The sequence below is a fragment of the Aspergillus glaucus genome (assembly GCF_001890805.1).
Source record: "Aspergillus glaucus CBS 516.65 unplaced genomic scaffold ASPGLscaffold_25, whole genome shotgun sequence".
Taxonomy (NCBI): Eukaryota; Fungi; Ascomycota; class Eurotiomycetes; order Eurotiales; family Aspergillaceae; genus Aspergillus; species Aspergillus glaucus.
Genome location: NW_019170477.1, coordinates 240,645 through 252,994, shown reverse-complemented (window position 1 = coordinate 252,994; position 12,350 = coordinate 240,645). Strand labels below are relative to the sequence as shown.

The 12,350-nt window shown below is 49.3% G+C and overlaps 6 protein-coding genes across 6 annotated transcripts; 1 reads left to right on the top strand and 5 right to left on the bottom strand.

The window, feature by feature from the left end:
* Positions 1 to 383: 383 nt before the first annotated feature.
* On the top strand, positions 384 to 1,775 carry ASPGLDRAFT_179483 (ATG3/ATG10 family protein). Its single transcript, XM_022542944.1, has 2 exons — positions 384 to 1,009; positions 1,072 to 1,775. Exons 1-2 carry the CDS (start codon positions 471 to 473, stop codon positions 1,592 to 1,594), a joined length of 1,062 nt encoding a protein of 353 aa, XP_022396928.1. The 5' UTR covers positions 384 to 470; the 3' UTR covers positions 1,595 to 1,775.
* A 408-nt stretch (positions 1,776 to 2,183) lies between these two features.
* ASPGLDRAFT_39228 (putative cell wall protein) lies at positions 2,184 to 2,911 on the bottom strand (the record flags this gene model as incomplete). Its single annotated transcript, XM_022545043.1, has 2 exons — positions 2,184 to 2,750; positions 2,834 to 2,911. 2 exons carry the CDS (start codon positions 2,909 to 2,911, stop codon positions 2,184 to 2,186), a joined length of 645 nt encoding a protein of 214 aa, XP_022396927.1.
* Positions 2,912 to 3,686: 775 nt separating this feature from the next.
* ASPGLDRAFT_39227 (uncharacterized protein) lies at positions 3,687 to 4,711 on the bottom strand (the record flags this gene model as incomplete). Its single annotated transcript, XM_022545042.1, has 2 exons — positions 3,687 to 4,171; positions 4,228 to 4,711. The coding sequence occupies 2 exons, from the start codon at positions 4,709 to 4,711 to the stop codon at positions 3,687 to 3,689; spliced, it is 969 nt and encodes a 322-aa protein (XP_022396926.1).
* A 476-nt stretch (positions 4,712 to 5,187) lies between these two features.
* Positions 5,188 to 6,407, bottom strand: ASPGLDRAFT_51811 (uncharacterized protein). The gene has a single exon (XM_022547613.1). The coding sequence runs from the start codon at positions 6,233 to 6,235 to the stop codon at positions 5,462 to 5,464; it is 774 nt and encodes a 257-aa protein (XP_022396925.1). The 5' UTR covers positions 6,236 to 6,407; the 3' UTR covers positions 5,188 to 5,461.
* A 632-nt stretch (positions 6,408 to 7,039) lies between these two features.
* ASPGLDRAFT_135250 (dolichyl-phosphate beta-glucosyltransferase) lies at positions 7,040 to 8,419 on the bottom strand (the record flags this gene model as incomplete). The annotated part of the gene is made up of 3 exons (XM_022541360.1): positions 7,040 to 7,384; positions 7,436 to 8,227; positions 8,306 to 8,419. The coding sequence occupies 3 exons, from the start codon at positions 8,417 to 8,419 to the stop codon at positions 7,040 to 7,042; spliced, it is 1,251 nt and encodes a 416-aa protein (XP_022396924.1).
* A 539-nt stretch (positions 8,420 to 8,958) lies between these two features.
* On the bottom strand, positions 8,959 to 9,658 carry ASPGLDRAFT_51809 (uncharacterized protein). Its single transcript, XM_022547612.1, has one exon. It carries the CDS (start codon positions 9,586 to 9,588, stop codon positions 9,004 to 9,006), a length of 585 nt encoding a protein of 194 aa, XP_022396923.1. The 5' UTR covers positions 9,589 to 9,658; the 3' UTR covers positions 8,959 to 9,003.
* Between the last annotated feature and the right edge of the window lie 2,692 nt (positions 9,659 to 12,350).

Genomic DNA, 12,350 nt, shown 5'->3' with positions numbered 1-12,350 from the left:
GTTGTTTGACTCTCACATCCTTCTCTGATGCTGCTGGGCGCCATATCAGGCGGTACACAGAACTTCATCGCGCTGGCTTGCGACCATGAAGCTTCTCGCTGACTGAAGAAGTCAGTGTCCTATAGATAGGTCTTCTAGCAAGCTGCTCGCCCACCAAGGTGAGCATTCCAGCGGTGACGTAACTGAAGTAGTCCCTTAGCTAGTAGTACCTTGGAGACATTCTAGTAAGAAATAATACGTCTGGCGCATTCAATAGTCCTTGGCAATGAATAAGAGTAAACGACAAGCAGAGGCCAAACCCCGTGGCTACGATAAGACCATGTGATGAGCCCCGCGTGCATATGAATGACGGTCTTGTCTCTCCGCCACTTCTCCCTTCTTCCTCACTACAACATATCTACAATCTACAATCTACAAATCTCCTCTCTTGCCATCATAAATCTACAAGTCCAGAGAAATCCAGCATAACCATGAACATCCTCCACTCCACCCTCTCCACCTGGCGCGACCGCCTCGCCCCCGTCTCACGCACCTCCACCTTCCGCACCTCAGGCCAAATCACTCCCGAAGAATTCATCCTCGCAGGCGACTACCTCGTCTACAAATTTCCCTCTTGGTCCTGGTCCGACGCCTCCTCCCCCGCGCAACGCGTCTCCTACCTCCCCCCGGGCAAACAGTTCCTTGTCACCCGCGGGGTGCCCTGCCACCGACGACTGAATGAGAACTTTGCAGGCGATGCGGGCCACGAGGATGAGATCGTGCAGGATATGCTTGCTGCGGGTGGCGAGGGTGACGGGGATGAGGATGGGTGGTTGAGGACGGGGGGTGGGAGGACTGTTGCGGAGTCGCAGGCGGATAGGCTGAGGGATGTGAGGACGGTGGATGAGTCGGGGAATTTGGGGGAGAGGGAGGAGGAAGAGGAGGAGGAGGAGATTCCTGATATGGAGGATGATGATGATGACGAGGAGGCTATTATTCGGGAGCCGGTTGGGGGGTCGAGTACTACTCAGTATGTCTCCACTCCAACTTTTGACGATGATAATGATGCAGTTGCTAACGTGGTGAACTTAGGCCAACCCGCACATACAACCTCTACATCACATACTCCAACTTCTACCGCACCCCCCGCCTCTACCTCTCCGGCTACCTCTCCCCCTCGCAACCCCTCCCCCCACACCTAATGATGGAAGACATCGTCGGCGACTACAAAGACAAAACCGTCACCCTAGAGGATTTCCCATGGTTCGACGGCAACGTGAAAATGGCCTCCGTGCACCCCTGCCGCCACGCCTCCGTCATGAAAATTCTCCTCGACCGCGCCGACGCAGCGCTCAAGATCCGCCGCGACAAGCTGAAGCAGGCGCAGTCCTCATCCGTCAAAGTTGACCGCGGTCTTGAGGGCCTGGTGGATGATACTAAGGGTCTATCATTGGACTCTGAGCAAGCTAAAGAAGGAGGCGATGAGTGGGAGATGCTGCAGCATGACGAGGAAGATCAGGTTGCTATTCGGGTTGATCAGTATCTGGTTGTGTTCCTTAAGTTCGTGGCTAGTGTGACGCCGGGGATTGAGCATGATTTTACGATGGGTGTTTAGTCCGCTGTGCTTGTTAATTTCGAAGGAGCTGGGTTTTACTTGACTCGTTGTTTATTTACTGTTGTTTACTTAGGTGTTCTCGTTTATTGGTTCAGGCGCAGTCGTACGATTTTTCTATGATACTCTTATGGTATTGGCATTAACTAATAATTGAAACATGTTGCTTGTTATAGAAGAATGGATGTTCTGTGAAGTGTAGATGTAGAATGGCATTAATCCTATAGCTAAATCTATCTAAATCCAACTCGTCATCCGTCATACATTGAGCCACAAGAAATAAGGAAACAATCATGAAATAGAAAAGTGAAAAGAACAGGTCAAAAAGGTAAAAAGGAATGAATAAGAAGAGAAATCAAGAGTGATGAAGGAAAGCAAGAAAGAAAGTAATGCAAGATACATAAAATGCACGACACATGCCAATGCCAAATATAAGAAGAAGAATAGAGTAAGAATGCGCAAAAAAAAAAAAAAAAAAAAAAAAAAAAAAAAAAGAAGTCAAAAAAAGGGAAGAAGAGGAATGAAGAAAGAAAAAAAGAGGTCAAGAAGAGAAATCCATATCTCATCCCAAACCAAACCGATGGAAATCCACCTATTGCTGAGCCTTCACAGCAACCTGCACCTGCCTCAGCGCATCCAACTGCGTGCCGATCTGCGCCAACTTTTCCTCCAACGAGTCGAACCGCTCGTTACACGGACACTCGGGCTCGGGCTCCTCAGTCTCAGGCTCAGGCTCAGGCTCAGGCTCAGACACCTCTTCTGGCTCAGGAGCAGGACACTCCCCAATCTCCTCTTCTTCCGGCTCCGGTTCAGGCTCCGGCTGCGGTTCCGGCTGCGGCTGCGGCTCCTCCTCAGGCTCAGGCAGCGGCACAACAGGCGGCTCCGGCGGCGGCGAAACAGGCGTCGGCTCCGGCGACGGAACAGGAATAGGCTCAGGCGACCAAGTCGGTTCTGGGGGCGGGTACTGTGTTGTCTCCGGGGGTGGCGGCGTGTAGGTATCGTAGAGGTTTACGTAGGGACCATCTGGGATACCGGCATTGAGGTTGTCGGAGGTGGAGCCGTCGTCTTCGGAGGAGGAGTGTGAGGATAGGTAGGGGCCGTCGTCGATGCCGGCGTCTAGGCCGGATTCGGAGGAGCGGGTTTGGAGGGTTTTGGTGGGCTGGTTTTTTTTTTTGTTTTTGTTAGATCGGTGTTTGTTTGGATTGGAGGGGGGGGTGGGTGGTGCATGGGGGTGGGGCTTACTTCTGGCATTGGGATTGAGAGGACCGTGGCTGGGCCGACGGCTAGCATGAGGAAGAGGAGGCTTGCTTTGATTGTCATTGTGGAGTAGAGATGAGAGTTCAACGATATATCACAGTTGGTTGGATGGGTGATTCAGATATGGAAGGCTTTGGTGCTCGAGAGAGTGGATGATGATTGGAATGTAGAATCGATCTGGACGGGATTCTATCGCCTTTTTGTATCTTTTCAGAGCCAGCAGAAGCTCCATGAAGCAAAGGGATATCCATCTTTGTGGAGTCTTAGAGTGGTTTCAAAAGGGCGTGGACAAGTGTGTGAGACTCGAAGTGTAGTGAAAGTAACCCTTGCTAGATATGGCCATCGCGGGGGAAACGTCTGTGCAAAGTGAAATCAGCACATGTAGTTCGTGGTGACTAGATGAAAAACACCTGCAGGGCTGTAAGTCAAGTCAGAGACCTGCACGAGTCGATGCAAGGGGATATCAAAGTCTCAGGCCGGCCGTTGAATAAGAAATAGACTGGGGGTAGAAAAGGAAGAACATCAAATCCAATCAGATTTCATTCATCTAATCAGCTTAGACACAGGCAATATCATATCAAAAAAGTGGCTCGAATATGCCAAAAAAAAAAAAAAAAATAACAAAGTCATAAAATCGTATATGGTATCCCAAGAAACAAAGTGCCTGCACCGGGCAGGGATAACAGTTTCAAGCCATCAAGGCCCATGTTCATATCCAGAAAATCATCAAATCAACCTATACGTATGTCCCTTCTAGTAGTGATACAACCAAATCACGATGCTTCGACGTCGCACTCGGCCCGTCAAGCAAATGCGAATTATATCATGTTTCCAAAATTCATGGTCGCTTATCTTGACTAGAAGCCTCGTCTTGGTCCTTGTGGCCACCAGAGGGATCGCTCGTCTGATCCATAAGCTTCTGATTGAGCTCTTCCAGAAAACCCCTATCGTGCTCCTCCTCGTTCAACAGGGAGAGTGGACCCTTCAAGGCGGGGTCCTCTGGCAAATCCGGAAAATAAGACTCTGAATTTTCCGTCGGCTGGCGAGACAACGAGTTCCCCTCGCTGGGAGACGGTTGATCCGTGCCTGTCTCTGTTTCGACAACAGCCGCCATGGGTGTGTGACCTGCATCCCTTGTCAGGTTCCTGTCCGGCGGGCCAAGTTCGGAAAGCTTGAGCTTGAGAGCGTTCCTATGCCGCGAAGTCGGGGATGGCGACGGCGAGGTCTCCTGCGACTCTGCCGCTGGCGGTGCAGCTGGCGACGGGGGCGTCATCACCCGAGCGATGACCTCTCGTGGCACTCTAGAATTGGGTGTAGAAACTGCTACCACCACAGTGAGCAAAGTTCGGGACTTCGAACGAAGAAGACAAAAAACAAACCTTCGTCAGATGATTTCTCCACCTCCCCAAAAATCCCCGCTAGCCTGCCCCGAGGGTTGGAACCCTCCCGCACTTGCTTGGAATGGTTTGGTAGAGGTGGACCGAACAGATCGGACTTGGCGTTAGTAGCAACGCTGGAGTGGGCCCCATACCCGTTGGCGTTGGCGTTGGCGTTGGCGTTGGCGTTGGCGTTTCCCCTCAGGTTCGCTTCCAACTCGAATATCTTCGACTTTAGCAATCTGCGTTCTTCGTCCCAGAGTCGTCTTTCATCCGCGAAGAGTCTGCGCTCTAGTTCGAAGTTTTCTCTTTGGTGGTCGATGAATGATCGCACGTGTTCGAGGTAGTCGATATCCAAGGTTGAGGAGGGGCGTGAGGCGGGGGTGTCAGATTGTGGGTTTTGGATGGTGGTGACAGTGGGGGACCAGTGGACCTCTTTGTAGAGACAGCCATGGCCGGTGAGGCCTTTTGCCAGGCAGGGTTTCATGATGATGATGATGATGATGATGATGACGATGAGTGATAGAGATGGAGATGGAGATGGAGGATGCAGTCAATGGTGGAATGGACGATGGTAAAAAGAAAATAAGAGGGAAAATAGCAAATATAAGAGACCCAGCAGGAGTAAGATGTATGGGCGGACCTCCTGTAAGAATTGGGAAGTAAAGGTATACAGATGGCCACGTACAGAGCCAAGTGGACGCACAGCGCCAACTAACGCCAGATCTTCGATGCAGCGAATGAGGGTATAATATAGTATAGCAATGAATGTCAGGGTATGAGATACTTGAAGAATGATGCAAATTGGGGGATTAACAAAGGTAATAATGTATTCTTTGGGCTTCAGAAGAGGAGAGATCACGGGACTGTGACGTAGTGTCATCTGCCCAAAACAAAGCGATTGTCTCTGAACACGAATTCATCAGTCATTATGGTATTATGTTATAAGTATATATGAAGTCATGAAGAAAGCATAAACGCCAACAATGCAGAAATGCAAACAGAAAACAAAACGCCATTAATGCCCATTTCCACCAATACTCCGATATAGCATGCATTTGGCGCCGAAAACGACAGAAAACGACAGAAAACGACAGGATGGAGTGGAATGATTGATAGCGATTAACTGCGCGATCGGATCGTTTCTCGCGACGTCATACAGTTTTTTCTCCGTGTGGCGAGTGACTTTCAGTTGAATGATCGCATCAAGAATGTGAGAAGATCGGAGAGATGAAGATCACAGTGAAGGCCTTTCCTGAGACCCACGACTCCCCCGTCGCAGCAACCTCTGCGCTTCGTCCATGACATGCCGATGGATACCCGGCACGGGGAAGAAATGCACCTCCTTGCGCATGGCCCCGAATCTCGTTGCCAGATACAGAACCCCCCGAGCAGAAAGCTCCCGTCCACCAACCGTCGCAGACGGGTAATAAAACCGTGGATCAAGATAAAACAGCACAGTCGACCATCGCGGTAACTTCTCCTGCAATAAACGACCCGCTTGCTCGTACTGTTTCAGAGTTCGCTTAGGCACGCCCGTCTGCGAATGTACAAAGAAGTACACCTCAAACCCGACACTGCGAATGCGACTGCGCGCAGTAGCGCTAAGCGTATCGAGAAAGGCACCCATCCGGTCCAGATCAAACGAATTACGGAAGAAAAGCGTGTTGTGCGAGTAAAGGAAATCCTCTGCCTCGTCGTGGATGAGACGGTTGACACGGAGGAGCTTGCGGGTCGTGCCGTCGTCGTTTTCCCAGCTTGGACACATTTGCAGGGCACGGTAGCGGCCGCGGGAGGTAAATGCGTTGCCTCGGTCGTTGACCACGATCATAGGACGTTCATTGCTGTATTCGTTAGGGACGGATAGAGCATATTCGTAGATTCTGAGACGGAGTTCTGTTGGGAGGCGGAGAAGGCCTGATTGGAGAGTTATGTTGCGAGTATTGCTCTTGGGAGGATTGGCCTGGTGAGTGCTAGGCTGGTAAACATTGGGATAGATGATCCCAGGCATCTTGTTGAATGTTGAACGGAATCAATTGTAGGTGTAATGCGCTATATAGCGAGGTGAGAGTACACCGTAATTCGCGCTTTGCGTGTCGGAAGTATACTTGACAGAACCAGAACCAGTATGAGTATGAAAGCTAAGCTAGAAAAGCAAACAAAAGGAAACAGAAAACCCAGAAAAGCATCATCTCATCCATATATAAACCAGAAAAAAAAAAAAAAAATCTTTTAAGCCAAGCACAGATCAAGCCACCCCGTCCCATACAACTCACAGTACTATGGCAATTCGGCATCTTCGGTGGTGTGACTTACTTTCGGCGACGGATCCAGCCCGAGAAAGTTTATTCCGCTCAATTTTCTCGAAGAAGTTTCTTTTGCTGGTTATTTTTCCTTTGTTCTTTCCACAGTTTGGCCGATGATGGCCCGCCGTGGAGTATATCGCTTTCGGCCATCTCCACCGGCAAAACCGTTTGTATCGTTCGATTGGGTTGTGAGTGACTCATGCCCTATTTTGTATATAATGGGATTAGTACTGGATACTCCTATAGTTAGCATAATTGCCTTGGCATCGAGGTATTGGAGTCTGCTTGTAGACATGTGAAAGATATAATAAGTAACGATAGTGGGAAACGGCGAAAGCTTCCGAGGATAGTCAGGGACATTTTGAGACGTCGCAAAGTCAAAAGAACCTCTACTCCAGGGGTAATGCTCCTACTATCTACGGAATAAACCTCCGTACATATTCACTTCCGCAGAGTTAGTCAGAATCAATATTCAACTGATTCATATTTAACTCAGATGCAAAATGCGACTAGCTCCGTCTATATACTCCCAATGACCAGGCAGCTCGGAGCACGGCTAGGCCCCAGGCCATCCCAATACTATCGCGGATCACATTCAGCTTGCTCCCCGTGACCTCGCGCCACCCGACGGCTACCTCTGCCACGGGGATCCTCGCGAATTCCGCTAGCATGAGCACCTCCACGTCGAAGATCCAGCCTTCCGAGTGCATGTATGGGACGATATAAGGCAAAGAGGCGCGCGAGAACAGCTTGAATCCGCATTGGGTGTCTTTGATCGTGGCCGTCTTGGCTGGGGTCAATAGCCAGAGGATCAGGTGGAAAGAGTGCATGAGAAAGTTTCGTAATTTCGAGCGCTATATCAGTTAGCCCGGTTGCCTTAGTCCTAGTCCTGAATCGTGACAAACCTTGACCACAGCTTCGCTGCCAACCATGTGTGCTCGGGAGCCCACAGCCACGGCCCGTCCACCGGCATCCTCGATCTCCTTACTCGCATCGACGAGCTTGCCCAGGTCATCGAATTTGGTCGCGCCATCCGCATCCGCAAATACCACGTATTGACCCCGGACATGCCGCAAACCATGCGTGACTGCACCTCCTTTTCCTCGATTTTGGGTGATGGTCACCACCCGAATCGCGCCAGGAGGGATAGGAACACCTTCCTGTGGCCTGGGCGTCCAAGGACCGGCGTACCCCTTGGGGTGCAGGGAAAGCTGGTGATCCCGCGCAAACTTGAACGCCACTTCTTCCGTTTTATCCTTAGATCCGTCCGAGACAATGAGTATCTCCCATCCTTTCTGCTCTTCGCACATTGATCCTTGGCGCTTTCCTGACTTTCGCTGTCGGGTTGTGTTCTTCTGGTCACTAGTCGCTGTCGCTGTCGCGTCGCGGTCACTATTCGTAGCCAATGTCCCGTACATTCGTTCCAGGTAGTTCACTGCTTCTTCCAGCATGCCTCCTAGACGGCCCTCTTCGTTGTAAGCCGGGACTACCACAGACATGAACAATTCCGCTGGTTCGACTTTCGGCGAGTCGAGGATCCGGCCTGATTTTTTCTTGGAGTCGACGAGGGCATCGTGCCAGCAGGGTAGCGGCTCAGGTTTCGTGGTCGATCCATCTTTCGCAAGGGTTCTGTATTTCTTTTCTTCCGGGAAGGACTGGCGGGGGATAGGCGCGACGAGGTAGAGGAGGGTATAGAACTATCCAACCAGACAAATAGGTTAGCCATCGTCGTTGACCAGCAATTGCAGGTAGTAAGCACAGTAGCGACGACATACCAAGACAAACAATCCCACTACACTAGCAAAGACCGCAGTCAAGGTGACATGGAGAGGAACCCGAGCAAGGAGCTCTACGCAATGAACGCAGACATCACCCCAAGACCCAGTCATATTTGAAGAAGAAAGAAAAAGGTCGATCTCTAAGGCGGAATGGAGAAGTGCGAAAAGAGACCGACGGAGCGCGTGCGGACAAGATAAGAAGGGAGGACGAGCTCAAATGCTCGCGGTAACAGAGAGGATCACAATTGGGCCAGCCATGCGACACGAGTAGTTTGCCTTGAGCATCAATTCATGAATGTTTTGTTAACTAGGGATTATGGTCGCCTGAGCGAGGGGCGGTGCTTTTATCGTAAACGGCCAAGTTGGCCTTTTTGGGATGTCTCACAATCTAATCTGGGGTGCGTCACGGCCCCACTGCGGACATAGAAGAATCACCGTACTCGTATACAGCTACGTACGTGTGGTCTCGGGAGTACTATGTAGAATGCTCGGAGTTGGTTTATTGTTCTACCGGTGCAAAGAGTTTGCCTGAGCTTGGTGGATAAGGGTGATTATTATAGCTGTTATTGGTCTATTACGCGGCAGTAGAAAGCTCGGATTTGAGACTGCGCCTCAGAACTTCATGGTACGGAGTAACTATAACACTTAAGCGATATCGACCTACGATTCATTGATAATATATACATGAAGCCTCTTTATGATCCTTGTTTTTCCTGTGCGGCCGCCCACCAACCGCGTTCCCAGGTATTTTCAAGCATTCGAAAATCGCATTTCACACTCTCATCCGCTAATCCACTGGTACCCTGCTCACTGAAGCGCTGGATGTATTTGTCTGCGAGCCGAAGAATTGTCGAGCGACGTCCCTGGTTGTAACCTTTCTGCCAGACCTTCATCCGTTGCACACTTGCACGGCGGTTCATAACTTCCACCACGGTATCCGGGAGTGTACCGATGATTTCGACAATGCTACTAAAGGGCATTCCGTAGTAATGATTGAATAGGCTTTTCCAACGTGAGACCCTTTCGGGCTCCATCGGTTCGTAATAGAGCGCGGTCTTAACGTCTGTTCGCAATCTCCCGCCGTGAACGGAGTCATTCCGATCGTCATCCCAGATCGGGTCTCGGTCTTCTGCCCATTCATCAAGGGTTGAGGCTCTGACGATAAAGAAGTCGATGGTGGTGAGATTCTGTTCGCGTACACCGCACAGTTCTTCGCGTACACTGCGCAGTTCCTCACGGTCTTGGTCCCTATCGGATTGGAGCTGTCTCAACTGGTTCATGAAGGACATACCAAGTTGATTAGTGATTGTTTGGGTGGTGTGATCGACAGTTGTCAGTGCCTCCTGGGACACCTCCTGACTCAGTTGACTTAATTCAGCGTGGTCCGGGTTTGAAGTTGCTAAGAGTTCCTTGGCAAGTATTCCCATCCAGCCCTTCCGGTGGTTAGTACCGGAGTACTTCACGTCTCGGGTCGGAATAATGATGCTACAAGTTATGCAACAGTGCATAAATGCTTTAAACGTCCAAATTTGTCTTGCTACAAGGATTTTCAACGGAGTACTAGTACCTCGCATTCAACCGCAAGGAGTAAATCCAGAAGAGAAAAATGGCCTGAAGTTTGGTATAATTTAACGGCCCGAATCTATAGGAATGTAATTACGCATGGTGGCAGCGCAGATGGGAGAACCATTCGCTGTTTAACTGGCTTACCCGGCTATATCAAATATCTCCGGAGGAAAAGCTCAATTGACTTGAATAGGCAAACTCTTAGGAATAGTACATGTACAAACCTGCTATCAGCATTCCATGGCAACATCACAGCGCATGGTGGGCTCGACCAGCTACGAGCATCAGACAAGAAACAAGACATAAGATACCCCAGTGAAATGTTTTTATATAAGGAATAGGACATCTTCTCCAGAATCATTGTCCCAGATGAATACCATTCATCTCTTAAAGACTCAAACCTGCAGATGCAGACACAACTCCTTCCGCAATGGATTTTCAGAGAACATAATAGACGCCTACGCGCTGAAGTCAATTTGATAAAACGTTATGAAGGACATATAACAAGATGCCGCGAATCCTCAGGCATGAATGTGAAACGTGAGCGAATTTCCTAGTGGAAAGAGGCGTTTGAGAAACACTACTAGTGCTATGGTGTTTCTTCTGATGTTGTTAATGAAGATGGGGCCCTTGTCATGGGATATCATCAAGGAAATGGATCAGAGGGCTAATCTTTGTGGGATAAACAAGTGGAAGGTCATGGAGAATGGACGGAAATCGGTTATGGTGATGGGGATTGTGGATTGTGGATGTGCTTTTACACACTTGGTTTGAATTTGGGGATGGGGTACATAATGATACGGGATTCATTGAAAGACTGGAGAAGCTTAATGAGATATGGGGTACTTGGATTATTAGAGAGGCTTAAGGCAGTCTTTGAGCAGATGTTGATCACCAGTGTATGGTTTATAGCTTGGAATCAATGATATCGTACTTGAAACTGCATTGTAATATAAATCAGACAAACGCAAACAGTAAACCATGTTATCCATCAAGTAAAAACAAGCATAAAGCAATTAAATCGAGTCAAATCAGATCAATCAATCAACAAATAGTCCTCAGATGAGACCTCTGGGATCGTTTTCAGATATATGTGCGTGTGCTTTTGATGAAATCCATCCATCCATGAAGTCCCTTCCTCACTATATGATGCCTAAGCCCTTTCTGCCGCTCAGTGAGTTCCCTCTCCTTCCATCAGGAAAGGTAGACTGGGCCGCATGGCCCTCCTAGAGTTAACGAGTCTACTGACTGAAGCAGAAAGTGAAGGTTCGGCTCTTGTGAACCAGTACCACACTGGCCATGTGTGACATGTAAAGCACATGCTGTGCTATCCAATCTTCTAGACAGTCCATGTGTGGCTGTGACGGTCTGGTCACGTGTATACCTCTCACGTGCCGGAAGCAAGGGATATAAGTCGTCAACGCTGATGGCACATCCTTCCTCTTCTTCTTCCCTCATGTTGATTATTCTCGTCGATAGCTACCTAGGTAGAACCCATGAGAAGTGTCACGGGCTCGGAAACTAGCAGATAAAACGAATAATATTCATATTTGGACTAGGTAGCCTAACGACGAGAATATCGAATCTGGAGAAGAAAAGGAAAGAAGGGGAAAGGCCTATTTACATGGAGAAATTTGTAGGGGTTGTGCGGCATCGCTAAGCTGCTGTTTGTCTTAATTGCCTGCATGGCATCGTTTGCCATGTTGATGATGTTTGTCGATAAAGGCGCTGAGCTGAGCCGTCACATCAACCAAGCCCATGATGTCTAGTAGTATAGACAAGGTGAAGCTGGATAGTGATCCCCGCGGCTCTTCTCAACATTCGGTGATGCTGGCCATGAGGTGAAGTCAGCAGTGCTGTGGCACATCAATATCTTCAACTGGTCTCTCTGCACCAACTGATTCCCTGTCCAATGCAGGCCAGAAGGCGAATTGGCGACGCCGGTCACGAGGTGAAGTTGTTGGTGGTTGGTGGTATCAGTGTCTTAAATCAGTCTGTGCCAATCAAACTTTTCTCAGTCCAACAAATATCAGATGGCGAAGCCAGACAGAGAATCAATAGTAAAAATGCCTCGCCAAGATCATCCAGGCAGCGGGAGAACCAAGTGGAAGGAAAACAACAGAATTTTGGTTGAAAGTTGAAGCAGCGATGGCGGGCGACTTTATAGAGCACGCACAGCGGTGCCAAGCGGCAAGGGGACGCTAAACCTATATAGGAAAGCTATACCGTTTCTAGTAATTCGCCGTCACCCAGGAGTACGGAGTACAAACCGCTCAGATAAGGTGGCGGATAAATTCTTTCCAGTAGAGGAGAGGCAATGAGCGTAAATAACGCAGGATCGAGCAGAAAATGGAACCAAAAAAAAAAAAGTGCAAAAAAACATCGACACCTGTGAGATTCGAACTCACGCCTCCAAAGAGACAGATTGGCTAGGGTGAAAGATCACCAAATAGCAGACCTGCGCCTTAACCACTCG

Coding starts and splice junctions, on each gene's coding strand:
- ASPGLDRAFT_179483 (XM_022542944.1), top strand. CDS start 471: ATGAACATCCTCCACTCCACCCTCTCCACCTGGCGCGACCGCCTCGCC. Junction 1,010..1,071: donor GGGGGGTCGAGTACTACTCA/GTATGTCTCCAC, acceptor TGGTGAACTTAG/GCCAACCCGCACATACAACC.
- ASPGLDRAFT_51811 (XM_022547613.1), bottom strand. CDS start 6,235: ATGCCTGGGATCATCTATCCCAATGTTTACCAGCCTAGCACTCACCAG.
- ASPGLDRAFT_51809 (XM_022547612.1), bottom strand. CDS start 9,588: ATGAACCAGTTGAGACAGCTCCAATCCGATAGGGACCAAGACCGTGAG.